This window comes from Peromyscus maniculatus, chromosome X (assembly GCF_049852395.1).
Source record: "Peromyscus maniculatus bairdii isolate BWxNUB_F1_BW_parent chromosome X, HU_Pman_BW_mat_3.1, whole genome shotgun sequence".
Taxonomy (NCBI): Eukaryota; Metazoa; Chordata; class Mammalia; order Rodentia; family Cricetidae; genus Peromyscus; species Peromyscus maniculatus.
The window spans coordinates 134,825,411-134,853,398 of NC_134875.1; the positions used below are offsets into that span (position 1 = coordinate 134,825,411).

General features: G+C 46.9%; 1 protein-coding gene and 1 pseudogene across 13 annotated transcripts; both read right to left on the reverse strand.

Annotated features, from left to right (window-relative positions):
* Positions 1–19: 19 nt before the first annotated feature.
* Gripap1 (GRIP1 associated protein 1) lies at positions 20–27,988 on the reverse strand. Of its 13 annotated transcripts, none has more exons than XM_006997505.4 (26): positions 27,912–27,988; positions 25,911–25,977; positions 25,712–25,773; positions 23,769–23,795; positions 22,925–23,032; positions 19,180–19,330; positions 18,071–18,255; positions 17,829–17,876; positions 17,182–17,213; positions 17,042–17,089; positions 16,809–16,908; positions 14,858–14,935; positions 14,556–14,648; positions 13,731–13,865; positions 9,899–9,994; positions 9,429–9,641; positions 9,201–9,314; positions 8,319–8,396; positions 8,121–8,216; positions 7,962–8,018; positions 7,770–7,869; positions 5,828–5,958; positions 2,793–2,915; positions 2,556–2,649; positions 1,455–1,609; positions 20–580 (listed from the first exon to the last, which is right to left on the reverse strand). In XM_006997505.4, the coding sequence occupies exons 1-26, from the start codon at positions 27,951–27,953 to the stop codon at positions 488–490; spliced, it is 2,526 nt and encodes an 841-aa protein (XP_006997567.1). In that variant the 5' UTR covers positions 27,954–27,988; the 3' UTR covers positions 20–487. The 13 variants fall into 13 exon arrangements, with proteins under 13 accessions (XP_006997567.1, XP_076418391.1, XP_015846083.1 ...); XM_076562276.1 differs by lacking the exon at positions 27,912–27,988 and adding an exon at positions 27,725–27,901; XM_015990597.3 differs by lacking the exon at positions 14,556–14,648.
* LOC121825790 (large ribosomal subunit protein eL30 pseudogene) lies at positions 10,502–12,434 on the reverse strand (annotated as a pseudogene).

Sequence of the window (27,988 nt, forward strand, 5' to 3'; positions counted from 1 at the left end):
GAATGAGACCAGACAGTCAGTGGGTGGGCCCGTCTGGCCAGATGGTATTTTGGCTGCATAGCCTTTACACACACACACACTCACACACATACACACATTGCTAGAACATTGAGCATGGACTGCACCCCCACCCAAAATCCCCAGGCCCAAATGCAGAGTAGCCAGGCTTCCAGACATAAATTAAAAAATAAAATAAAATGAGTTGGTCTCTGGAAGGGAGAGCTCATGCAGAGTTGAAGGCAGATGTCCCTAGGAGCTAGGGTCAAGAAGAACAAAATCCCTGTCCTTCCCTCAGGATCCTGCCTCCCCAAGGGCCTCTGCCATATGACTGGGGTCATCGACACCAGTCATAGACAGGCCTCCAGCCCCTTTAATGTCCGTCTCCCAAACGATTAGATTTGGTGCCAGCCTCCATATTTTCCCACCACAGCCCAGGGGAGTGAGTGGCATTCCGGAGGGGGTGGAAGTAGGTGCAGCCTGTGGGTCTTTAGTTGGCTTCTCCAGGATCTAGGTCTGGGTCAGGGGACCCCACACATTCCTTGCTGAGCCGTACAATTTCCTGGGATAGAACTTCCATGTCCTAAAAAACAAACGAGCCATCAGGAACCAGAGAAGGGGGGGAGGGGCAGCTCTGTTAGCAAATAGAGGAGTTATCTGTAGTAAGAGGGACCGATGGGTTAACCAGTGCCCAGTGCTATCTGGCCTTGGATGGAAAGATCCACCACCTTCTCTTCCAACAAATGTGAGCTGGCTTCTCCAAGGCAGGACCTGCGTATGACTCCCTTAGTGATGAAGGAGTATTTGGGTCGGGGTGGGGGAACTGATGTGTGGGTGGACCCATCAGAGATCTATGGCAGACAAATAGGTTCACAAATGAACTTTGTAGAGGACAAAAAGGTAGGTAGGCAGGCAAGTGACAAGTAGGTGGGTAAAAGGGTGACTTATGAGGAGATAAAAGAATAATAAAAGATAATGCATCATCAGGCGCACGCCTTTAATCCCAGCACTTGGGAGGCAGAGGCAGGAGGATCTCTGTGAGTTCGAGGCCAGCCTGGTCTACAGAGCGAGATCCAGGACAGCCAGGCTGTTGCACAGAGAAGCCCTGTCTCAAAAAACAAAACAAAACAACAACAACAACAAAAGAATGATGCATTAAGAAATGGATGGAAGACTTGGAGATGATGGTTTAACAGCGAGGCAATAAGGTAGGTCGACGGTAAATGGTGAGTACATATATGAATGAATGAGTGGGTAGAAGGACAGATGGACAAGTGGTAGGCTAAACTGGTAAGTTGATTGGAGGGTACAAGACGCAATCACAAAAGGGTGGTAGATGACTGGAAGGTGGTAGTTGGGAGGACAAGGGCCAGCTGGAAGGACACAGTCAGAGACTGGGTGGGTAGGGAGGCAGGTGGTTGGAGGGACAGGTGGGCAGGCTGGTAGTCCACACTCGCCTTGTGCAAGTGCATATTCTTGGTGAGTTGCTCCTCCAACATGTTCTGCAGCTTCTTGTTCATTTCCCGGAGGTTCTCATCGCCGGGCTTCACCAGGTCTCTCAGGACACTGCCCAGCCCACTCCGGTCTGTGTGGCCTGCTGCCACAGACACATCTGCAAGGGTCCAGGCTGAGCACCACCCCCTCCCTCGGCAGAGCCGGGGGGAAGGAGGGAACAGGGGAGAGTAGGCAGAGCCAAGGGGGAAAGGAGGCCAACACAGCAGGCAGGCAGGGAGGGAGAAAAGCAGTGTGACGTTGGGGCAGAGGCTTTGACATGTGAAAGCCTGCTGTCGTTAGTTATGTGACTCTGAAAAATGGGGATAATTCCTAACTCATGGTGTTGGGAACATGTATACGCCTGCACGTGACAGACAGAGCACATAGTAAACCCTCAAAGCATGTCAATGGATAGTACTAACTCGGAAAAATCAGGAAGTGGGGCAAGAGTTGAAAGCAAGGGATAAACTAGAGGGGAGAGAAGGTAGCAGACAGATCGGAGAGGAAAGGACAGCCATGGAGGTCAGAGAAGAAAACAGGGACGAAGCTACAAGGAATGAAAATGTATGGCTCGGTGCAGGCCTGCACACCTGGAATCCCAGCACACCTGGAATTCCAGCACCTGGAAAGCTCAGGCGGGATTGCTGAGAGTTTGAGGCCAGCCTATGTTACAAAGCAAGTACCAGGCTAGCCAAAGCAACAGAGCAAAATCCAGTTTCAAAGAACCAGCAAAGCAATCAAAATGGAAATAGAACAATAGTGCTACTAAGAGAAGATGAAGTAGAGGAACAGAAAAAAAAGCCACATAAAGAAATAGAAAGCAGGGGAAGAAAAGAGACAGAGAGGTCCAGGGAAAACACTAGCGAATGGAGGGTTAGAACCGATCAGTACAAAGGGGAGGCCAGATAGTAAGCAAAGCTTCCCCGCTTTCCCCTCCATGGGTCATGATCTTGTCAGTAGCTTCTCGGAGATTCAGGAAGAAAGAAGTAGCAGCATAGGACAATGGAAAAGGGGGGACAGGTGAAGGCTGCACTGGAGGGGAGGGCTGGGGAAGGAGCACTGACCAATCCGGCTGTCCATGACATAGGTCTCGATGATGGCGCTTTTCCGACAGAGGTCCTCTGCCATAGAGGCGCTGCTCACCTCCAGGTGTTTTACCTGCAAGACGGTCCACTCCATCTCAGGCCCCTGAACTTCACATTTTCTCCCACGAGGAGGACCCAGGCAGACACCCTTCCCACCCCACCCCACCCCATCCCAGGGCACTTCATGCGGGGGACTAGCAGGCCGACGGACAGCACCTTCTCTTCCAGCATCCACTTCTCCTGCTGTGTCTCGGCCAGCCTCTGAAACAGCTCAGCCACTTCCTCATCTGACAGCTCTGCTGGCCGAGGGGGCTGGGCCTGAGGACTGCTGGATAAAGACTACAAGAAAGAAGAGCGAGAAAATGCAGCAATTCTCAGCACCACCCATCCACCTGAGTTGGGGGCCGGAAGCACATGGGCGAGCATCGGCTGAGGCTGGAGCTAATAAAGGCCAGACTTGGCACTCGCAGAAACTTTACATTTCCCTTGGCCTAAAGGGAGGCAGACAGCGTTAGCACCACCACAAGAGCGTCACTGAGAGGACTAAAGGAAATCCAGCAGCAAATGACATCTGACTCCCAGATGACAGGAAATGGAGGCGAGAGTAGAACAAGCTAAATGGGACCATTAAGAAGCAAGCAGAAAACTCTAAAGGTGGGATGTTTCCTACAGGTCAAATGGTTTGGTTTCTTCCACCAGCCGATGTCAGGAAAATAGGATCAGAACAGACACAGCGACATAACACAAACAAGTAGCAACAAAAACCAGTACTGTGGAACTGAATGCTAGCTTTTACAAAAAAAAAAAAAAAAAAAAAAAAAAAAAAAAAAAAAAAAAAAAAGGACGCTTTAAAAATCCACGAGAGGGCGGGTTGGAGATTTAGCTCAGTGGTAGAGCGCTTGCCTAACAAGGGCAAGGCCCTGGGTTCGGTCCTCAGCTCCTGGAAAAAAAAAGAAAGAAAGAAAGAAAAAAAAATCCACTACAGGGCCAGGTAGTGGTGGTGCACTCCTTTAATCTCAGTGCTCAGGAGGCAGAAGCAGGAGGATCTCTGTGAGTTCGAGGACAGCTTGGTCTACAGACTGAGTTCCAGGACAGCCAGGGCTGCACAGAGAAACCCTGTCTTGAAAAAAAAAAGTCCAACAAGGGGCTGGAGAGATGGTTCAGTTATTAAGGGCACTTGCTGCTCATGCAGAGTATCAGGAATTAGTTCCCAGAACCCATATAGTGGCTCACAACCATATACATATATATCCAGCTCTAGGAATAGGATGCTCCTTTTGACCTCTGGCACCAGGCACACACATGGTGAGCACATATACATGCACAAAACCACACATATAAGCAAATATAAACAATTTTTGTTCACTTTTTGTTTTTTTGAGACAGGGTGTCTCTGTGTAGCCCTGGCTGTCCTGGAACTTGCTCTGTAGACCAGGCTGGCCTTGAACTCACAGAGATCCGCCTGCCTTTGCCTCCCTAGTGTAAAAATCTTTTAATTAAAAATATTTTTTCATGGGGCTGGAGAGATGGCTCAGAGGTTAAGAACACCGACTGCTTTTCTAGAGGTCCTGAGTTCAATTCCCAGCAACCACATGGTGGCTTACAACCATCTGTAATGAGATCTGGCGCCCTCTCCTGTATACATAATAAATAAATAAATCTTTAAAAAAAATATTTTTTCAGCCAGATGGTGGTGGTACACGCCTTTAATTCCCGCACTTGGGAGGCAGAAGCAGGAGGATCTCTGTGAGTTCGAGGCCAACCTAGGCTATAGAGTGAGTTCCAGGAAAGGTGCAAAGCTACACAGAGAAACCCTGTCTCAAAAAACATCAACAACAAAAAATTAAATTTTTTTTTTCAAAAGTCCTACCAGGGATGGAGAGATTACTTAGCTATTAAAGCTAAGTTTATAACCCAAAAGACAAAAATTCCCATCAAAAAATGTTTTACAATGTATACATATTATCTGTATATTGATTTAAATTTCCAAATAAAGTGTTTGTCAGGAAACATGGTTTGATGGATGGCAATAACAATAGTTGCTAAAGGGAATTGGCCATAGTGGCTCATGCTAACAATCCTAGGACTTGGGAGGCTGATGCGGGAGGATTATGAATTCAAAACCAGCCTGGGATACATAACAAGAATCCAATCTCAAAAAAAGAAAAAAAAACAATAAATAAGGATGGAGAGATAGCCCAAGAGTTAAGAGCACGGGCTGCTCTACCAGAGGACCCAGGTTCAATTTCCTGCACCCACATGACAGCTCACAACTGTCTGTTGTACCTCCAGTTCCAGGGGCTCTGACACTCTTCTGCCCTCTAAGAGTACTGCATGCAGGTAGTGTTCCAACATACAATACATGCTGATAGAACACCACACACATAAAATAATAAAATAAAAGTAAAAAAAAAAACTATTAAGGCTAGTCCTGGTGGCACACGTCTTTAATCCCAACACTTGGGAGGCAAATCAGGCAGATCTCTGTGAGTTTGAGGCCAGTTTGGTCTACCTAGTGATTTCCAGGGCAATCGGGGCTATGTAGAGAGACTCTGTCTCAAAAACCTATTTTAAAAAAAGCAATAAATAGCCAGACATGGTGGCACACACCTTTAATCTCATCACCCAGGAGGCAGGCCAAGCAGATCTCTTCTATAAGGTTGAGGTCTATATGGTCTATATAGCAAGTTCCTGGTCAACCAGGGCTACAGAGCAAGACACTGTCTCCAAAACATAATAATAAAGAAGTTGGAAAACGGGACTTCCTCCATGAGTGGTGCCCTTCCCATGATGCTTGCACTTTAAAGCACTAGGAAGGTGAGATTCACCTATAGATGATGAAGGAAGAAGGGCAGAGAGAATGATCGGCCTGTCTCCCATATAGCAGCCTGAATTTAAGTTGATGAATTTGGGGAGAAGTTGGCAAAATGTTTGTGTCAGGGGCTGGGGCTGCATCTTAGTAGAACAGCAAATGTTGACATGTATTCTGCATGTATGTGTATGTGTGAGGCCCCAGGTTCAGTCCTTAGCCTGAGAGAGACCAGACACACAGAGAGAGAGAGAGAGAGAGAGAGAGAGAGAGAGAGAGAGAGAGAGAGAGAGAGAGAGAGAGAGAGAGAGAGAGAGAGAGAGAAACACATAGAAAGTCAGAGAAGAAATGCTTGTCTGAAGGTCAGAGTAGATAACTTAGATAACTTCAAGTGGGGAAAATGGGCATACTCCAGTCTTAGTAGGTGAAACTTGCCCCTTACCCTGGCTGGGATGGCTGAGCTCTCCTTCTCCTTCAAGATCTCCCGGTAGCTGAAGGAGGAGATGCTACTACTGTCCCCTGTCTGAGTCCGGCTTGGCGAGTTCATCTCAGAGAGAACCAGCTCCTCAATGCCTGGGGAGTGGAGGAAAAAGAAACCTGAGTCCGGATCCCTGGGAATCTCAGGAAGAACTGGCAGGAAGAGGCACAGATTTGCCAGAGATGGAAAGAGAAAGAGCCATATTGAGGCAAGCAAACCCCAGGACTGGAGCAGGACGAAACAAGGAGCCATCCCTGTTGGTAAACACATCCAGGGACAAAAAGGGAAGCGGATGAGGCTTGGGAGAAAGGGCAAAGAGCAGACAGACTCCAGTGGCGTAAGCACTCAAACTCAGATGCAGAGAAAGGAGGAGCGAGGGTGGAGAGTGGGTGGCGGCACACACACATGCAGGAAAGCCCCGAGACAGGAAGCTGGCACATGATGGACCCTGACAGACCACAGAGAAAGACACATTTAGACCAAGGTCAGAACGAAGATGGAGACACACTGGTAGCCATTCACCTGGACCTTCGTCCCATGTAGGATAAGAACGATGTACAATATAAAATTCTAATCTACTCCCCACTTTGTAATCTATTAACAAAACACCTCTATTATAATGAGAGGTTACTCAGGAGGCTGAGTGCCTCAGTGAGAAATTGGTTTGGGGAGAGCTATGTTTTGCCATGTCACCTGAACACTTGCTGAGCATGGTGGTACATGCCTGCAAGTGGATTACTTGATGAGTTTGTGACACTGCCCTTAGAGCTGCTTCGGGTATTGGGAAAGGGTTAGTACCATACTCAAAGGAATCTCCAAAAGGGGGCAATGCTGAGTGGGCTTCCCCAGCACCTTAGTTGACAGCAAATTTTCCCTAAGCCTGTCTGTGTTTTAAGAGATGCATTAGAGCCGGGCAGTGGTGGTGCACGCCTTTAATCCCAGCACTCAGAAGGCAGAGCCAGGCAAATCTCTGTAAGTTCGAGGCCAGCCTGGTCTACAGAGCGAGATCCAGGATAGGCTCCAAAGCTACACAGAGAAACCCTGTTTTGGAAAAAACAAACAAACAAACAAAAAAGAGATGCATTAAAACCATTGCTGAACCTGAGTTATTTCAATGTATTTACAGCTACTCCCAACCAAGAAAAGGTAGAAACAACTCCAGTTTTGTGTGAGCATGTCTTCTGCTTTCAGTGGCAGAAGTATCGTGGGTTGAGTTAGCAGTATATTGAAAACAGTACAAGTCAGACATGGTGGCTTATGCCTGTAACCAAGCTCTTAGGAGGCTAAGGCAGAGCACCATGAGTTTGAAATCAGCCTGGGATACAAGGTGATGCTGTCTAAAAAAACCCAATACTAATAACAGTGATGACAGTAATGAAGATGACAGTGTTAGCTGGGTGGTGGTGGCGCACACCTTAAATCCCAGCACTTGGGAGGCAGAGGTGGATGGATCTCTGTGAGTTCGAGGCCAGCCAGAACTGTTACACAGAGAAGTCCTGTCTCAAAAAAAAAAAAAAAGAAGAAGAAGAAGAAGAAAAGGAGGAGGAGGAGATAGTGTAGTGCTGTTGCCTATGGAATTCAGTCTCCCATGACTCACTGTGAGTTCCTGGAGGGGAATGACTTGGGGGTGGGGCTTGTGTCACGGATCCTAAACTTATATGAGGATTTCTAAAGTATAAGAATAGAAACAGTAGAGTAAGCAGAGAAATCATGGTGGATGCAGAGCAAACAGAAAGAACATGGGCAGAGAGAGGAACAGAGAAGGCAGTCAGAAGACACAAAGAGACCAGGGAGAGAGTGCAGAGAGAAGAGAGACAGCAGCACTCAGGCAGGCCAAAGGGCTGGAGCAAAGGCTAAGGGGCGTCCAGAAAGCAGCCTAAAGGACCCATCCTGCCCTCTCTCTCACCTGAGCGGCTCTTGCTGTTGGTGAGGATGTCCTGCAGCCGCTCCTGCAGCTTGTCAGCCCGTTTCCGCTCCAGGTGCAGCTGCCTCTTAAGGTCTTTGAGCTAAAGGTATGTGTGTGGAGGGGGGGGGGTAAGAGCTGGGGCCCAGGGGCTCCATAAAGGAGGGGAGGAGATCACAGGCCTCACTAGCTTACCGCAGCACTGCCCTTCTTTTCCAGGATCCGCTGCCCATCCACTGTGTCCTTCACCTCCTGTGGTTAGAGAAGGCACAGCTGGCAGGTGGGCCCCCCTCCGCACCCCATTCTGCAAGCCTAGGCCATGGCTCTGTCTGGGACCACAGAGATACCACAGACCTGCTTCAGGCTGCTGATGGTCTTCACATGACCATCTCGTTCCTCCTGGGCCTGCTGGAGCTGATCCCGCACATCCCGGAGCTCGTCCTCTTTGCCCTGCAAAGCAAACAGCAGCTCCGAGCATCGCCTGAGAAGTCCCTGCTCTCGTGCAGTGCTCCCTGGTACCCAGACACAGGAACATCATCCTGTGACAATCACCTTCAGCTCAGCAGCATGCTCCTCCCGGCACTGCTTGAGAGCTTCTTCCTGTTCCTGTTGCTGCTGCTGCAAGGATTCCTGTAAAAAGAGTCCCAGGTCTGCTCATGGCCCCCAAAAGATGGTGTGTCCAGTCAAGGGCATGTGAATTTCAGCAGAGTTCTTGGGGCATGACAAAAAACCTTTTTACTTTGAGACAAGGTCTCAGTATATAGACTACACTGGACTTGAACTCTCAATCCTGCCTCAGCCTATTGAGCGCTAGAATTTATAGGTAACTTACTGCCATGCCAGGCAGAAAGCATATTGTAGGAAACAGCACATGCCCTACGGCAGAAGTACGAAGTGGGAGCCTACGCCATTCACACAGTAGATCAAGTGTTATACATTTATATTTCTTTATTTAACAAAATGACACTGCATGCCAGGAATGTTCAAATGGTTGTACATATATTAAGTAATTTTCTAGAATCTTCCTAAAATATCTGTACAGTAAGGCATTTTTTTCATCATTAATATTTCTGCTGCCGGGAATTGAACCTGAGGCCTCCTGCTGCTCTCCGCCAAAGGTGAAACGGGCCATAGAGAGATGAAATGCTTTGCATAAGGTCACACGGCTAGGGAACGGCCCAGCCAGCATGCAAACTTGGGGCCACACCTGGCTCCAGTGTGTCCTCTTCTCTGTCATGACTTGTCCAGAAAAAGGCAATAGATGTTCTTGTTAAAGTAAAAATCAGTGTATTGCCAAACATGGGAAGATAATAGTTTATGACTTTTTGGCGGAGGAACAATCCGGGAAGAAGACATGCCTGTTCACATCTGCACAAAGGCAGAGCACGGGTGCCCCTCACCAGCTGTGCACTTTCACCAGGTACTCTGACTCACCTCAGCCTCCTTCAAGCGCCGTTCAAACCAGCCCTTGGCTCCATCCATGGAGTGTACCTGAGCCTGAAGTTCTTCTACGGTGTGCTGGAGAGTCTCCAGTTCTCTTGTCCGAGCCTGGAAGGGGAAGACAGTCAGGAGCTGGGCAGCAGAGGACTGGGCACCCTTCATAGCACGAACCTGCCCACTAGCCACACCAGAGGAGAAGCGGGGCATCGTCACCCCACCCACCTTCTCCTCCCGAATCTGCCCCCGGAGCTCCTCCTCCTGCCGTTTCTTGTCCTCATGCAGCTCTCGAAGCTCCCGCTCGTAACGGGCTCGCACGCCCAGCATCTCCTTCTCATGCCGCAATCGGACAGCTCCCAGCTCTTCTTTGTGCTGGGACTTCTCCTGCATTGTCTCCATTGCTAACTCATCCAGCATGGCCTTCCGTTTCTCGGCAGTCTGGGGACCAGGAGGGTGGGCCAAGAGAATGGCAATTACCTTCATCGCTCAACCCCCCCCCCCAAATGACCACCATTCTGGTCCATGGCCAAGGAACTAGCCAGGACTCTTCCCTAGCCCTCCAAACTGGCTGAGTCATTCACCCATCCTTTAGGAAAAGGTCGTTTTCTTTCTCTTTCCATTCCCAAGATTTGGCCTTATCACTTCCTACCCTCCTGGACTGAGCCATCTTTTTCTTTCTTCCCATGGAGCCCCACCTTGCGAGCTTCCTGGAGGTCCTGAGTCAACTGCTCCTTCTCCTGACCCATTTCTTGAAGCTGTTCCAGCAACCGGCTATTGGCCCTTAATGACTCCTAATTCAGAAAAGAAGGGGAAAAGTTGGAGGGCAGTCCCTAGTTATCTAGAACACTTCTAGTAGACCTCCCCCCTAATAAAGTGGGTGTTATAATCATAATCATAATGGGAAAATGACAGGCGCTGCAGCTTGCTCCCCAGTACTATTAATTCCCACTCCCTTAGCAACAGAATTTACGTTGGGAATATGATGGTTTAAAGTATTTCTCTCTCCTCCTTCACAGGCAGATAGGGCCACATTATTTGTTTCTTGTTTCTCTGTATTCTTTTTTCTTTTTTTGAGACAGGGTCTCACTGTGTATTCCTGGCCTGCCTGAAACTCTCTATGTAGACGAGGCTGGCCTGGAATCATCTGCTTCTGCTTCTGCTTCTGCCTCTCGAGTGCTGGGATTAAAGGTGCATTCAGTCATGCCAGGCTATACCCCTTTTTTGTTTTTCAGACAAGGGCTTATGTCAAAAGTCTTTTCTTGAGATAGGACCTCATCTCAAACTTGCTATATAGGCAATGACCTTAAACTCCTAATCCTGCCTCTACCTACCAAATGCTAAAGTTACAGGCATTGGACACCATGCCTGGGTTTATTTTCTTTATGAACAAGCTCTGGTAAGTTTTATTAAAGAAAAACTTTCCTGCTTTACTTTTCACCAGTCTGTTCTGGCATGCCTCTAATACCAGAATCACCTGGGTCAATGAAGCCAGTGCACATACTCCGTAATATTGTTCATATGCTGTGCCCAGTTCATTATTATTGCCACGGTGGTGATGGACAACAGTTTTAGCCCACGTGGAATAATGGTATCCTATCTCCAAGTGCCTCGAAGCTGGGCAGTTGTTGCTAAGGCTGACCAATTTTAATTTTCCCTGTTTGATCATCTTCAGGGTCTGCTGGTGTTGCAGCATGCACTTTCCACTTTTCATAACAGAGTGGAACCTGGAGTTGATGGACTCCAGAGACTGCCATTCTTCTTTGCAGTCACCATCATCTGCCTTAGGTGCAGGAGAGGGCCCGCCCAAGAGCAGCCTCTAAGATGGCCAAGAACGAGAACGCTTATCTTCCTTCCTTCCTTCCTTCCTTCCTTCCTTCCTTCCTTCCTTCCTTCCTTCCTTCCTTCCTTCCTTCCTCTCTCTCAATTTATTATTAGGATTTTTTGTTTTTGAGACAGGATCCCACTATGTATCCCTGGCTGGCCTCAAGCTCACAGAGATCCATCTGCCTCTGCCTCCCAAGAGCTTGGAATAAAGGTGCGTGTCACCTGTTATGATTTTTTTTTTTTGAGACACTGTCTTGCTGTGTTGCCCAGGCTGGCCTCAAATTCACAATCCTCCTGTCTTAGCTTTCCTTTTATTTTTTAATGTATTTCAGATTTATTCTGTTTTATGTGTATTGATGCTTTACCTGCATGTATGTCTGTGCACCACATGTGTGCCTGGTGCCCAGGGAGGCCAGACGGAGGCATCAGGTCCCCTGGAACTTGAGTTATGACAGTTGTGAGCTGTCATGTGGGCACTGAGAATCGAACCCTGGAAGAGCAGCCAGTGTTCTTAACTGCTGAGCCATCTCTCCAGCCCTGTGTGAGCTTTCTGAGGACTATAGGCATGGACCACCGTACTCAGCAGAGTGTGTTCTGAAAAGAAAGAACTTCACTGCCCCCTTTCCTCTTTCCTTCCATATACAATGTAAACATGAGGAGAACCAGTTTCAACAGCTATCCTGGAAGCAAAGGCTAGAAGCCTGTGTCAAAGGCTGTAAAATAGCAAAGGAGAAAGAACCTAGGTCACTGGTGATTGGCTACTCATAAATCAAGACAGGTGTGGTGGCTCATGCCTGAAATAGTAGCTCTTAGGAGGCTGAGACAGGATGACTGCCATGAGTTTGAGGCTAGCTTTGGCTACACGATGAGTACCAGACCAGCCAGGAATACATAACAAATAACTGTCTCAAACAAATTAAACAAACAACAACAACAAAAAAAACCACCATCATTACCATCATTCATCCCTGAACAACCTACTTAGTATTTTGTTGTTTTTCTTTTTGAGACAAGGTCTCACTCTGTAGCCTAGGCTGGCCTTAAACTCATAGCAATCCTCCTGCCTCAGACTACTGAGTGCCACCATGCCAAGCTCCCTACTTAAGCGTTTTATGTAAGAGAAAACTAAACTTGTATGCGGGCGTGTGTGTGTGTGTGTGTGTGTGTGTGTGTGTGTGTGTGTGTATGAATCCTTTGTGTGCCTAACATACATATATGCAGAGACCAGAGGAGGAGACTGAGTATCTTCCTCTCACTTTTGACCTCATTTCTTTGAGCCAAGGTCTCCCACCGAATCTGTTGCTCACAGTTTTTGGCCAGGCTGGGAGCCGCCAAGCCCTAGCGAGTCTTCTGTCGTCACCTCCCCACACCCCACCAGCACTGGAGTTACGGGCACACTTTTGACATGGCGCTGGGATCTGAACGCAGATCCTCACGCTTGCAAAGCAAGCACTCTTACCCATTCAACCATCTCCCCAGCACCTCCCTTTGATACAGGGTCTGCTCATGAAGCCCAGGCTGGCCTCGATCTTGCTATGTAGTTAGGATGACCTTAAACTTCTGATCCTTTTATCTCTACCTCCTAAGTGCTGAGATCATAGGTGTACATCACAGAGCCTGGTTTATGCGGTGCTGTGGATTGAACCCAGGGCTTTGTGCATACATGTGTTAACTAAGCTCTATCACCAGCCCTACACTTTTTTTTTCTTGAGACGGGGATTCACTATATATCCCTGCCTAGCCTGGAACTCACTCTGTAGACCAGGCTGGCTTCAAATTCAAAGAGATCAGCCTGCCTCTGCCTCCCGAGTGCTGGAATTAAAGGCGAGCGCAACCACCACCCAGCCCCCAAAGTTCTTTCTTATTTACTCCAGTATTATTCTAGTTTCTCCAGGCTAAGCATCCTTCATCCTAAAACCCCAAATCTGAAACTTTTTATGTTTCTTTCAGACAAAGTCTTACTATATAGCCTTGGATGGCCTAGTATTCATTCTGTAACCAAGACCGGCCTAAAGCTTATGGCAATCCTCCTGCCTCAGCTACCTGAGTGCTAGGATTATAAGCACACACCAGTATACCTGGCTTAAAATCTGAAAAATTTCAAGTATGCACATAATGCCACATATGGGAATTCCGCGCCTGGTCACCAATGATGGGTCACTCTCAAAATGAGTAAATGCTAAGTGTGGTGGCACACAGCTTTAATCCCAGCAGTTGTGTGGCAGACAGGTGGAATTCTGTGAGTTCAAGGCCAGCCTGATCTACATAGCAAGTACTAGGACAGCCAGGGTTACATAGGGAGCTCTACCTTGTCTCAAAACAAAAAGCAGAAGCACTAAAAATATTTTATAAAATTACCTTTAGGCTGTATGTATAAGGTATGTTTAAATTTAGGTTTCATCCCCCAAATTTCTCAGTAATTAGATGCAAATATTCCCAAATGGGACAAAATCTGAAGCAAACACAAACATTACATATGAGGACATTCAATCGGTACATTATGATACCAGAACAGAAACTTTAACTGAGGAAGCTCAGTTTTGCAGAAGTAAAATTCCCCATATCAGAACGTAGGGACACTAGGATGTTAAAGGAGCCAGCCAGGAATCCAGGTCTCCCTGGCTCCAAAGTCTTCTCACCATGCCTCCAGGACAATTCACTGCACCAGTACTAAGAAACTACAGGTCAGGTCAGAAGCATCACCTGGAGCTGGGAGTTGAGGTCGTCTTTCTGTCCCATAAGATCTTCATATTCAGCCTGCCGATGCTGTAACTCAGCTGCCAACTCAGTGGTCTGTTCCCGAAGCATATTCAGTTCTTGTGTCTTTGATGTCTGGATCTGGAGAAAGTAGTAATAGTGGGAAATGGGATGCAGGGAACCCTAATGCCCAGGAACTCCTGGGCCTCCCAGTTCCAGGGAGATAGAGAGAGGAGTATGATGAGAGGCAGAAAGACAGAAAATTTAAAATAGAAAAGCAGGGAATTAGTGAAATATTCATGCAATAAAATACTATGCAGTGATAAAAAGAACCCATGTCACGTACTGATAAAGCTCACAGACATAGAGGTACCAGAAAGCAGGCAAGGACAAAATAGCATCAATTTCATTTATATGAAAAAACAAGCAACATGAATCTATGTTACTAAAGGTCAGAATACTGGTTACTTCCAAGAATATGCTGACTAGAAGGGTAAAAGGATCTTCTAGCATACTGAAAAACGCTCTGTATCTTGTTCTAGAAGGTGGCTACACGGAGTTATAAAGGAACATGAATAGACAGACACATTGGATTCACTGAGTGCACGCTTAAGATTATTACATTTCATGCACTTTATCACAGAGAAACTAGAAGGCCAGAAAAGCAGGAATAGATGGAGAAGAAGGCTGGAAGCCAACAGAAAGGAAGAACAGAAACAGAAACCACAGAAGAGTAAAGGGTCCAGACCAACCTGGCCAGATGTGGACCAAAAGCAGAGAGAGATAAAGGAAACAGGGAGAGATCAGCAAGGGCTCCCAGGTGTCCTGTACCTGCTCCAGAGCAGCCAAGCTAGTCCTCAAGGCATTGTTCTCAGCCAAAAGGCCTTCCACTTGTTCCTGCGCATCTGCACTCTGGATGGACACCTGGCCCCACCCCCACGACAGGTGAGAGCAGGTCCAGAACAGAGGGACAGGACCTACCCACAGCCAAGAAAGAAAGGAGACAGACACAGAGACACACAGACCAGGACTAGGAAAAGCAAGACCCCTTGGGCCATGCTCGCCTGTAAAATACCAACTCAGCCTGCTGCCACCCTCAAGCCCAGCTCCCAAGCCCACCAAGTCCAACATACCTGATCTTGTAGGGCCCGCAATGCTGCTGCATGCTCCAGGCGCTCCCCCTGCCGCTGATCTCTTAGCTCTGCCAAGCTCTGTGGGAAGTCAGGTAACCCCATTCCAGACCTCATCCTTCCCTGGGTGCACACAGATATACAGACTCCCTCTATGACCACCTAAAGGCATGTTCTCAGCACCTGTGAGGCTTGAACTAGCTATCAGAGATCTCAGGTTCGTCCAGATTCCAAGCTAGTATGCACAGGGCTCTCAAATACTCCCTCTCTCCCAGCCTCTGAGCATTTCTGACGCACCTAAGTTCCTGAAGCTAGCTTCTGAGGGGCTCATAGTCACCCAAATTCGAGCTTGGGAGCCCCAGGATTTTCAGCCCCCAGGGACTGTAACTCTTACCCATCTCCAGACCCTAACCACCAGGAGTTGTTGACATACTTAAGCCCCATGTCCCAAGCTTAGGAGCCAGCTCCCAGTTCACACAAACTCCTAGTCCCAGACCATAAAGATCACAAACTCACGACCTCCTAGTTTCCAGCTCTTGAAGAAGCCTCAGACTGACCCATCTCCATTGCCACTCTGGCTTCCTGTCTCTGGGAATCTTTAGACCTAGATCACCAACAGCTCCTGAGGATTTTATCCAGAATCTATCCCAGCCTGCATACTGCAATCTTTTAGGGGCCCTGCTCCCACAAACTACCATATCCTCCATTCCAAGAAACTTCAGACTTGCTTCCTCTCAGGGTAAACTTAGAGGCCTTAAAGTCAGACAGCCCTGGTCCCCAGGAACTTCATACCTATGTGAACTTTTGTTCTCGGCTTTGGAGTCTTAGCTTTTCACTGCCACCAAGAATCTCAGAACCTCAAGACCACCCACCCCACATGAACACACTTCCTTATTTATTTATTTATTTATTTATTTATTTATTTATTTATTTATTTATTTATTTATTTATTTATTTATTCATTCATTCATTCATTCATTCATTCATTCATTCATTTATTCATTTATTTATTCATTCGAGACAGGGTTTCTCTGTGTAGTTTTGGTATCTCCTGTCCTGGATCTTGCTCTGTAGACCAGGCTGGCTTCGAACTCATAGAGATCCACCTAGCTCTGCCTTCCAAGTGCTGGGATTAAAGGTGTTGCTTTGGAGCCTGTTCTGGAACTCACTCTGTAGACCAGGCTGGCCTCGCACTCACAGAGATCCACCTGCCTCTGCCTCCTGAGTGCTGGGATTAAAGGCGTGTGCCATTACTGCCCAGCTGAACCCACTTCTTAACATCACAGAACCAAAACAGCTTTCCAGACCCTGAAGGTCTCAACTATACTCTGCCTCCAGCTCCAACTACCCCATATTTGAAAGTCCACTATCTACTCAACCCCCGTGTTTTTGAGCCCTAGGAGTCTTCAATGTACTGATATCACAGCTTATAAATTATTATTATTATTATTATTATTATTATTATTATTATTATTATTATTATTATTTTAAAACAGGGACTCATTATGTATCTCTGGCTGACCTTGAACTCACAGAGATTCACCTGGCTCTGCCTCCTAAGTGCTGGGACTAAAGGAGTGCGCCCTACACCTAGCTGATATCATGGCTTTTAAAGGTCTCAGCATCACCCAGTTTCTACTGGGAGAGTTCCACAGCTCACATTCACCCTAATTCCTGGTCCCAGACTCCAGTGAAAGTTCTGACTCATCCAAAATTGTGGTACCCAATCAGAGTCCTTAGACTCCCACCTCAGGATCTCTGACTCATGTAAACTCCTAACCCAACTTCTAGGGCTCTTGGGTTTCTGAATTCCCATTTTTCTAGCTCTTAGAGGGCTTACACATATCTATCAGCTTACTATATTTCTGATCTCAGACATCCTAATCAGTCTCGAAAGACCTCATATCTCACCAGACTGTCCACCCCAAGAATCTTGAGACCCAGCCCCCATTACCTGATTGGCAGCCTCAAGTTCCTGCTGCAGCTTTTGGGTGCGAGCCAACTGAGCTTTGAGATCGGCTTCCTTCCGCTGCTGTAACTCTTCAATTTTGTTTCTAGGGGTGACAAGGACAGAGTACTTTAGGCACGGCTGGAGGCCCAGTCCCCCATCACTGCACCTGCGGCCTTTGGTTAATCGGACTGGGCACGCTCTCTGGTTTTCCACCTACTGACAACCCCAGTCGTTACCTGCTATCATTAAACAACGTCTCCTTCTCTGTCTGCAGACGGCAAAAACTGGGCAGAGAAAGACGGGCATAGATACGTTATTTCCACAAGTCCATCCCTCTCACTCTAGACCCCCAAACCCCTGGCAAAGAAAAGTGTACCTTTCCTGTTTCTTTTTCAGTTTCTCAGAGAGCTGAGGGAGAAAGAGGAAGCAGTGTAGACAAATGATAATGAGAATATTGACAAAATAAAATAAACGATAACAACATTTACAGATACTTCATACTGAGTCCTTCCTACAAGTTGAGTTTTACCTAGGATATTCTTGCGGAACTCTCAGGACTTCCTTGAGAACTGAGAGCTACTTGTTTTATAAGTCTGATTTACTGAGTCTCAGAAGAGCTAAGCAATTTGATGGCCCATCTGTCAGCAGCGGCAACACCATCTCCAGATAGCCCCCTTGGACTCCCAAGGCCATTATTTATGCTCCCAAAGCAGTGGCCAATGGCCACATGACAGAAGAGCTAGGCGGGGAGGCCTGGAAAGGAGGATCCTAACTGGTTGTCTCACCATTGGGCCTCCAGGTTCTAAGGGCATTCTTATATGGATGAATTGGCAAAGCTGTGAGGAAACAGAAGGGATGGGACCTGCCATGCACAAGGGAGAATGAGACCACATCAGCTTATTCCACAATAAAAGCAACTCTGGGATTTGTGAGCCTCTATTTCACACATGATCAAAGTGAAGCTCTGAGGATGCACAATGCTCCTCTGCTGTCAGGAGAAAGCCAGGCAGCGGCAAACCCCACCTTAGCAAGTTCCTCCTGTAGTCTGGAGGTTTCAGCTTGCTTTGAGCTCTGCGGGTGGTAGGGGGGGAAGATAAGGGATGGAGTTGTTATCAGCAAGGATGGAGGAAGGCCTCTCCTTTTGCCTGTCCCGCCTCCCTTTAGCCCATGAGATGGTGATGTCACAGACATCTCCATGGGCCCACGGGCAGGAGTAGGGCATCTGTTGTCTCCCAGCATCCCAGTCCCAAGAGACCCAAATTTACCTCTAAGCCTTGCAGCTGCTCCCAGAGCAATTTCTTTTCTTCTTTCTCCATTTCCCATTTTAGCTCCACTTCTGCTAATGGCATGGGGGCCAGGGCAGGGGGGAGTGCATCTCCTGGGGGATCCCCTTGGCCCTCACTTGCAACTGAAGATCTCACAGTCTCTTTCCCATAGCGCTCCTGCAGTGCTGTTGAATAGAACAAGAATTTATGATGGGGGGTCCTGGAGAGATGGCTCAGAGGTTAAGAACACTGGCTGCTCTTCCAGAGGTCCTGAGTTCAATTCCTAGCAACCACACAGTGGCTCACAACCATCTATAATAGGATCTGATAGCCTCTTCTGGCCTCCAGGTATACATGCAGAGCACTCATACATAAAAAATATAAATAAGAAAAAAAGAATGTATAATGAATGAAAGTGTCTCTAAAGCCCCTTGTTATGTCTCAAACACAGGGAGAACTATCTGTCCTCCAGCCTCTCAGGTTGCACATAACCCTGCCACAGATGAAGCCTCTTTCAAGCCTGTCATAAACAATTTTTAAGCCTCGCCAACCTCTAAAATCCTATCTACCATGTTCCATACCATATTTACATATATGACCTAATTCCTACCCATATTGGACCTGGTCTCATTCCTGATGGTGGAACCAGCACCCACCACCATATAAGCCCCAGCTGCTCACCAAAGGTCCTGTGTCAGACCCTTCTCACACTCTATCAAGCTGTTTTTCTGCCTTCGTCTCAGACCCTATTTACAATCTGGGCTCAGAATCTTTCCACTGTTCTATTTCTGCTTAGTCATTATCTCCTTTTCAACATTCATTCTGCTGTTCTCTAACATTTGCTAAGAACCAGACACTGAACTAAAACTGCAGGGTGAAACCTCTTAAATTGTTCCACCTTTCTGGTACAAATATTCTGGTGTACTGTGTACATGAGCATGTTTAGACTCAGAGAGGTAAAATGCCCTCCAAAATGCAAACCCTCACACTAGCTCAGGCAAGGTCGAGTCTCACTGTGAAACGTCTTCTCTTTCCCCTAAGAAGACTATATCCATGCTGGCTCTGCTCAAGACATGAGGTCCCTATACCCCAGGAAGGCCTCCATGCACCTGCCATGTTCTTCTGCAAGGCGGCGTTCTCTGCCTGCAGCCGCAGTAGCTCCCCATCCACATGTGCCCCAGCTTGAACAGCTCCTGCTCCAGCAGCCCCTTCCTTCAGTTGTTGGTTCTCCAGCTCCAGCTGCTCCAGCTGACTGCAGAGCTGAGCAGGGGGAGAAAGATGACAGGGAAATAGCAAATCAGAACGGTACCCACCAAAACACAGCTCGCACTCGGCCACTCAGTGTAGAATTCATTACATTCCCACAAGAACCCTATAACGCAGTTCCTCTTATACTTTGCGGATACAGACACTGAGACACAGAGATAGTAACCAATTTCCAATTTACACATCTGTTCAGTAGCAAAGTCAGAAAGGGTGAGAATACTGAGAAGAGCCTTTTCCCTTTGCCGACTCCCAACCTCTCAGATGCAAAGACCTCAGGCTGCTATGGAAGCTGTTAAGCACCATGGACAGCCCCACTGACACCCATTCCTTACCCCCACCATCTGTTCCAAAATGTCCTAGATTCCTGGGTCCAAGGACAGCTCCCTCTCAACCCAGGCATCACAGACAGCTTGCAAGACATTTCCAGAGTAAACACAGCTTACAGTTTTTATACTTCCAGTCTTTAGCATTGGAGAGGTACGCCATGAAAATAAAATTCAGCAGGCCCCACTGTTCTTACACATCCTGATTAAAACACTAGTTTCATGAGACAATACCCTGTCTTCACTTTCAGATCAGACTACTGAGGCCCACAAAAAAATTTCTTATTTTATTGCCTAGGCTATAACACCATTTCTTTTAACCATTTCTTCACCTGACTGGCTTCTATGTCTCTTACCGCTCTACTCAGATATCATCTCTAAAGTAGGATTAGCCAACACAAAAACTTCTAGTATCTTACCACAGCATTCTCTGTTCACTTATTTCTGACCTAGTATCAATCACAATTAAGTTTATTTGTTGTTGGTGTTATTTTATTTTGTGGGTTGTTTTTGTTTTTGGTTTGTTTTGGTTTTTTTTTTTTTTTTTGGTTGTTGTTCTTTAAGATAGAATCTCACCATGTAGCCCAGGCTGGTCTTGAATTCAAAATCTTACCTCAGTCTTATAAATGCTGGGATTACAGGCATGTACCACCATCATGCCTGGCTAAATTTGATTTTGTTACATGGAATCACAAAACAGAGTCTGAAACTAGACTGCTTGGACATGGATTCTACCATTTCCCAACTGGGTGATCTTGGGACAAATTACTTCACTTCCCTGGGGCTCAATTTTCCTCATCCATTAAAAAGGGATACTAAAAATATCTCACAATTGTATTGTAAGAATTGAATGAATAATGTAGAGCAATTCAAATGGGAATAGGTATAGAAGAAACAGCATTAGTAAACGATCACTATTATTATTTCCCCCACCTCATCCCACCTACAAAATATCAGTGTTCTGGACAGGTTTCTGTCAACTTCACACAATCTAGGGTCATCTGGGAAGAGAAAACCTCAAAAGAGAAAATGTCTCCATCAGCTTGGTATGTAGGTGAGTCTGTTGGACATTTTTTTGATTAGTGATTGATATGGGAGGATCCAGCCCACTGTGAGTGGTGCCACCCCTGGGATGGGGGACAAGCAGGCTGAGTGATCCATGGAGAGCCAGCTAATAAGAGGTGTCACCTCCATGGCCTCTGCTTCAGTTCTTGCCTCCAGTTCCTGACTTGGTTTCCCTCAATGATGGATTGTGAATTTTAAGCCAAATAAACTCTTTCCTCTCCAGATTGGTTTTGGTCAGTGTTTTATCCCAGCCATTGAAAGCAAATTATAGCAGCAAGTTCCCCAAGAGTTAGGACCATTCTGTGCAGCTCATAACTTAATTTCCAGAACACAGAATCCACAGCAGTCTCTTTAACTAATTGTCAAAGGAACAAGTGAGCTGATGAAATCTCTTGGCAGGCTCTAGCATCAGGTCTTTCTGTAAGTACCATAAAGGCCCGAGAGGAGTAGGAAGGGGATTATGAAGGAGGCCAGGGTGGTGCAGAAAAACACTACCAATAGTTATGAGAGCACCAGAAAGCTCCAGGGACTGGGGAGAGGGGCTCATACCAGAAGGTATTAATTAAAGTGTGATAAGATCTTGAGGTTGGAATAACTTCTGTGGAATAGTGGAGTGGACCAATAGAGAAAATTAGAAGTAAGGAGATCAGAAGGCTGTGGAAGCAGAGGATGAAACACAGAATGAATACAAATATATGTTTCATACTAAGCAAGCACTCTTCCCCTGAGCCATATTCCAAGATCCTGGTTATAAAACACTTCCTTCTCATTTACCTTCTTGTGTTCTCCACCATCTGCTGGTTACTAATTTTCTTAAATATGAAAAGGAATGGGAATGTGGCACAGTGGTAGGACACATGCTTAGCATGCAGGATCCCTGGGTTGGATCTTTGTCACCACAAACAAGTCAAGACATAGTTTAGAGGGAAAATGAACTAATGAGATAATGTCACTAGTGAACACTTCCATAGCTCAGACTATCTATGTACATAGATTTGCCCACTGAATCCTCCTCATAAAAGCCCTATGAGGCAGGTACCTCTATCATCACCATTTCCATTTTAAACATTTGAGAATCAAGAAACAGGAGGCCAAGGGACTTGCTTAATATCATAGTTAGTAACAGGTACAGCCAAGATCTTAATGGAGACCTTCTGGTTCCAGAGTCCTTTCTCAGAATTACTGACTGCTAAACTGTCTGTCCTGGCACTATAACTGCTTAAAGACTGACTTCTGTTGGATTTTGTCTGGAGTTTTCGACTTTTTAAATATTGTTCTTTATTCTTTGATTTGTAATGTAGCCCAGTCTGGCCAAGGATGATCTCAGGCTTCTGATTGTCCTGCCTCTACTGCCCAAGTGCTAAGAAAACAGGCATGTGCCACCACACACAGTTTATACAGTGCTGGGGACCAAACCCAGGAGTTCATTCATGTGAGTCACGTGTGAACCGCTTAAGTCACACCCCAAGGCTTTGTGTGTTGTTTTTTGTTATTTCTGACAATTTCTTATTGTATACATGTACTGTGACCGCATTCCTCCTCTTCTGCTTTTTAAAGCAGTAGAGTCCCATCAGATGGAGCCTTGGAAATAACATTATTTTTTCTACAGCGTATTTTCCCTTAACACACACTGAAACTCACAAAATGATCAACCATGGATACAGAAGACTAGTAGGAGAATAAAACATGGGCTCTCTAACTGCCCAGTAGGGTTAGAAACAGCCAGGAAATTAAAACCAGTAAGGAGATAGAATTAGTCAATCCAGGGTGAATTACCTGGAAGAAGTGGAACCCCAGACTCATGTCAGATGAAGGAAAGAGAAAGAAAAGGGGAGCAGTTCAAACACTTTTCCATCCATATTAAGCAATAAGAATTTTAAAGCCCCAGAACATATTGGGGCTCCACAGCACCAGCCCAAAATGATACAAATGGAGACTTGAATTAAATAAAAGGAGTGGCTTAGGAACCAAATGAACTCAGGGCTCAAAGGATCTAATTCCATGAATGTTTGGCCCCGCCTGTCAAATTGCTGCCCCCAGCAACAGATTACGGCCTGTTTCAGCACCACGGACAGTGCTCAGCGCCAGCCCCTGTCCACCCTCTCCTGCTGGCTGAGCTTTCAGCCTGGGTGGCTCTTGCCCATGCATACACAGGTGCCCCATTCCCATTTCCCCCCTCAGCTATCCCGGGCACCAGCACCTTGCTGAACTCGGCCATAAGTGTACTGTTCTGCAAACGGAAGTCCTCCTCCTGGCTGTGCAGCTTTGCCTGCAGCATCTCATTTTCACTCAGCAGTACCTCCACTTCCTGCAGTGGCAGACATGGGCCAGGACTCCAACAGGGGTAGAAAGGATGGGGAGGTAGGTAAAGGAGGAGAGAGAAGGAAAAAATGGCATTGGGTAGGAAGCATATAGGGGAGAAAGAATGAGGCAATACATAGGAAGAGAGACATACAGGTAAGAAGACAGAGACAGAGGTCAAGAGAGACGTGGGAAAGTAGAGAGAAGAAATGGGAAGGGGGATATAGACAAGGGGTTGAGGGGAAAGAGAAATAATGATAAGGAGATGAGAAAAAGGGAGAAGACAGGGAATGAGAGGGGGATCAGGAAAAAGAAAAGGTAGGAAGACAGGAACAAAGCAGTATCAACAGGAAAAGAATATAGCAAAGAGAAAAGAGAGAAATCCAATGAGTAAGGAAGATAGAAGAATGGGAGAAAGAGAAACAAGAAGTCAGAAATAGAAAGGAAAAGCAGAAAAGAGAAATGAAAGAGAGAACCAGGTGGAAGGGAGACAAAAGGAAAATTGAAGAGAAGAAACAGAGGGGGAGACAGGAAGGTAGACAGATTCATGAGGATAAAGAAAAAATATACAGAGGCCAAGAGTGCGAAACAAACACAGGAAAACAAAGACACAGAGATGAACAGCGGTGAGGAAGTTGCAGATACACGGGTGTACACAGATAAAGGCCAGTACAATGCCACCAAACAGATATCCCCACTAAGACAGTCTTGCACACATATTCACCCACCAAAGGCCCCCTTACCTGAGCTTTCTTGCTCTTGCTTAGTGCCTAAAAGGAAGGGTGGAAGAGAGCTGAAGTGAACAGCAATGGACCCCTCTGTGGGCTGTGGAGACTCCTGGGGCAGGTGTTGAGTGAGGACAGGGATGTGTTGGGGGATGGAAACATGTTTAAACACAGAACTTTCATAACAACTGGAAGCCCACAGAAACAGCAGAAGAAATGAAGAATGCCTGGGAATTCTGGTGCCTTGGCACCACAACACTCAAAAAAAAAAAACCTTCCTTTCTTCTACACTCTTGAGGACTTGAGGGAGAGGGGAAACAGTGTCTTAGAATTTAACCCTTTATACACCGGATCTCCAAGCTAGTAAATTGTGGCTTCATCACTACATCTGTTCAAACACGTCAACGTGCTTCCCTCTCACTGGGAACGTCTGTCCCTCTGCTCGGCAGCCAAGGAGATTGTCAGGCTTTGGAAATCAACACCCTACCGAGAACTCCAGTTTCCTGACTGCTGGATTATCTGAATTCTGTATCATTCACCCAATGAGAATTTAAAAATGTATTTATTTATTAATACTGTGGGTGTGTACACACACACACACTTGAGTGGCACAGCTTAAACATGGAGATCAGAGCATAACTTCATGGAGTCGGTTCCCCTTCCACATTTTTTTAAAATTGTTAATTTGTGAGTATGGGTGCATGCAGTGCTCATGAAAACCAGAAGGGGGCATCACATCTCCTGGAACTGGAGTTAGAGCCTGTTTGGGAGATGCCATCTGAGTGCTGAGGATGGAACTCAGGTTCTCTGCAACAGCAGCCAGGGCTCTTAACCTGCTAAGCTCCAGCCCCTCATCCCACAAGTATTTACTCAGCATGTACTGCATGCAACATTGTATTATACATGAGGACAGAGCAATGAAGAAGAATAAAAATAAGGACCTAGAATATCTTAGGGGGCCATGATAGGCTCTATTCTACCTTATCTTTAAAGGACCTGAAAGGTGGGTTTGGTCTCATGTCACCAGCAGGACCAGGGCAGGTAGTAGAATAAGGAAGCAGTATGAGTGGAGGACAGGAGGCAGGCTCAAGGCAGATTTACTAACAGACTAATTAAAGGTTAATGACTGAAGCCACATGTGGTGTACATGCCTACAGATCCAGTACTTAAGAGGTTGAGGAAGGAGGCTAATGTGAGGCCAAGAATTTGGGACCAGCCTGGGAAACAGCTAGATTCCCCTTTCAAGCCAAAGTTAGTAAGTGACGGCTGGAGATGTAGCACAGGAGTAGAGCCAGCTTAGAGCCAGGTGTGGTGGCCTAGCCCTGGGATCCCAGTACTTGGGAGTTGGAGACAGGAGAATGAGGAATGGAGGGTCAGCAACTCAAGGCTGTCTTCAGCTACACAGCAAACACAAGGGCAGCCTAGGCGTCAAGAGACCCTATCTCATAAACAACAAAAGGGTTACTTTTCAGCCTTTTAGCGAAGATCAAACATGGAGAGCTTGCCTAGCATGCATGAGATCCTAGGTTTGATCTGTAGCACCACCCAAAAAAAATTTAGTGAATGAAAATGAATAAGCAATTGATCTCAGAATGAATTAAGAATAAATTAATACAAATCAATAGATTAAGCAAAGCCAGGCATGTCAGCACACACCCATAATCCCAGCACTCAGGAGGCTGAGGCAGGATGACCAAGAGTTCAAGGCCAGTCTGGGCTACACAGCAAGATCCTGTCTCAAAAGAAACACGCACACACACACTAATTAAAGAAGCAAGATTAGGTTAAAATTAGCAAACTGAAGAGACTTCTGTGAAAAAAAAAAAACTTCAAATGACGGTAAGAAAGCAGCATGTAACATTAGGTCTGGTTCAGTGTAGGTGTTCACTGGGAGAGAAATGAGTCAGATGGATAGAGGGAAGCTAGAGGTGGGCGGATGGGGAGGAGGAGGAGGGCGGTACCTTCTGAGCTTTGCTGAACTCCTTATCCAGGTAGGCGACCTTCTGCCGAAGACTGGTAAGTTCTGGTGCAGGGAAAGAGGGGAGCTCAGCCTCGGGTGGTAACAAGGAGCTGAAGGGTCATCTTAGCAGGCCTCTAAAGGAAAACCTTTGCCTCTAATACCCCCAAACCACCCCATCTAATGACACTCTCTTGGCTCACCAACACCATTCTTTCGAAGTTCATCTGAAAGCTGGTAGTTATTTGTCCGGAGTTCCAGGAGCTGAGTCTTTGGGAGAAGCCAAGAAACAAAAAGACGTATCAGGAAGGCATTCCTCCCCCCACTTGAGGTAGCCAAGCCCCACGCTCTAAAGACTGGACTGGTACCCGCTAGTTAGGTGTTTCCTTAGTTGCTCCACCTTGTCCAGCTCCATCCCAACCAGCCAGCCTCCCCACTCCATTGCTCCACTAACCCATCCCACACCTGGGCCTCCAAAGGGTATTAGCACACTGAAGGGTATTGGAATAGTCAGGCTCCTGTTCATACGTGCTCCTGTGACTCAATACACGCAGGATAAAATAATTTTGGATGACCTTTTTAACACCCTGAACGCTGGGAAGCCCCTTTGGCAGAAGGCCTTGCAAATTTTTTCTTAAGGAAAGAGAATTTGGTCTTTCTCCTTCCCACCTTTCATGAGTCAGGGGATGTTCCCCCAAGGTCCTGCAGAACTCTTAAGGTTTTCAAAACACGTTAGAGTCCCCTTAAGTCAAGAAGTATGGGAGAATGCAGCATGGGCCACTTCAAACAGCACATGTTTATCTACCAGCCTTGGAGGGCCCTGAAGCTGATTCTTCTCAGAACCATGCACTGTCCCCTACCCCTCGCAAAGCACCAGCCTCCACCCCTCTCGCCACAAAGGTTCGGTCCAGATCAGAAGGCTGCCTTGGCTATTCGGGGATTTTTCTTGCCCTGTTCTCCCCAGGACTCAGATATCCTCTCTCTGAATCCTAGGCCAATTGGAATACCTTTCTACCCACCTTGAAGTCCCTCTCCAAAAGAGCCCAATGTTTTTTCCTCACACATGGCCCAATGGGGTAAATCTTTCTTGCTCGAGTATCTACTCACTCTTCATAAGATGCCTTCAGTCATGATCCAATAGGGGTGACACTATGTCCCCCCAGAACCTCTCTCAAATACCCTGAAGTGGGCCAGTTAAATTAATCTCATTTAGAATGCTCTGCAGTTTACAGTGGTCCTCCCTGTTTATGGCCCATTGATCTCACTCTTACATCCTCGGTGTCCCTCAGCAAGCCATCTAGCTCCTGAGCAACTAGAACTACTTCTGCTCTCTCAAGAGTTCTGCCTCCAACCAACAGGCCTCTAGGGTTTCCCCATTTCAGTCTTGCCCACTAAGGCTCTCCCATGCAGTGTCCCTTCACTGTGCAATGCTATCATTCCCTCTCAGAGTGCCCCTGAAAAGAATCAACAGGTCTGAGTACCAGGTCAGACGTCTCCCCCAAACCCAGTGATGTTCCCCTCCTGAAATCCCTAAGTATTATTCTTTTATATCCTCCGGTTGTTCCCCGAACATGGGTTAAGTGTATTACTCACTCGGAATGTTCTTCACCCCAGATCTAAAGGAATCACCCCAGTCCGTGCAACTGTACCCCTCCCTCCTAGGATCCATGCCCACCAAGGGCATAGCAACTTTAGGGACGAGATCCATGGACTTTCCCTACCCCCCTGGCCTAGTGGTATCTCCCATAAACTTCCCACCTCCCACCAGTCCATGGTCTTGCCCTGTCAAATCACCCCGCCTCCCCACACATACAAACATGACGCAAAAGGCCAGATGCCCGCTTCCTTTCTCTCCAGACAAAATAATTTCTCCTTTTCAGGATCTCCATCCTTCAAAGTCTACCATCATCACCAGTTAATCATAGACCCAAAGGTTTCGCCCCCACCCCGGACTGAGAAAGGTATCGTCTACTTAAAGACATTACGGTGTTCCCCACAAGAATAACAGAAGCCCAACCTTCAGAACCCACATAGAAGCTTCGAAGTCAAAAGGGTCGCCGCTAAGAGCCTCAGTTTCCCTTCTCCATACCACCCCCTTACACTCAAGGCCCATTGCAATCCAGTCCTCCGCGCCTATAGCACGACCTCTCTCTACCCCGCCCCCATTCTCCTAGCCGGGTGGTCTTGCCCACGTCGAGCGGCACCTGCATTCGTTGAAACTCCTCTTCAGACAGAGCTTGCGCCATGTTCCTTTGCCCCCCCCCACCCCCCCGCAAGCTTT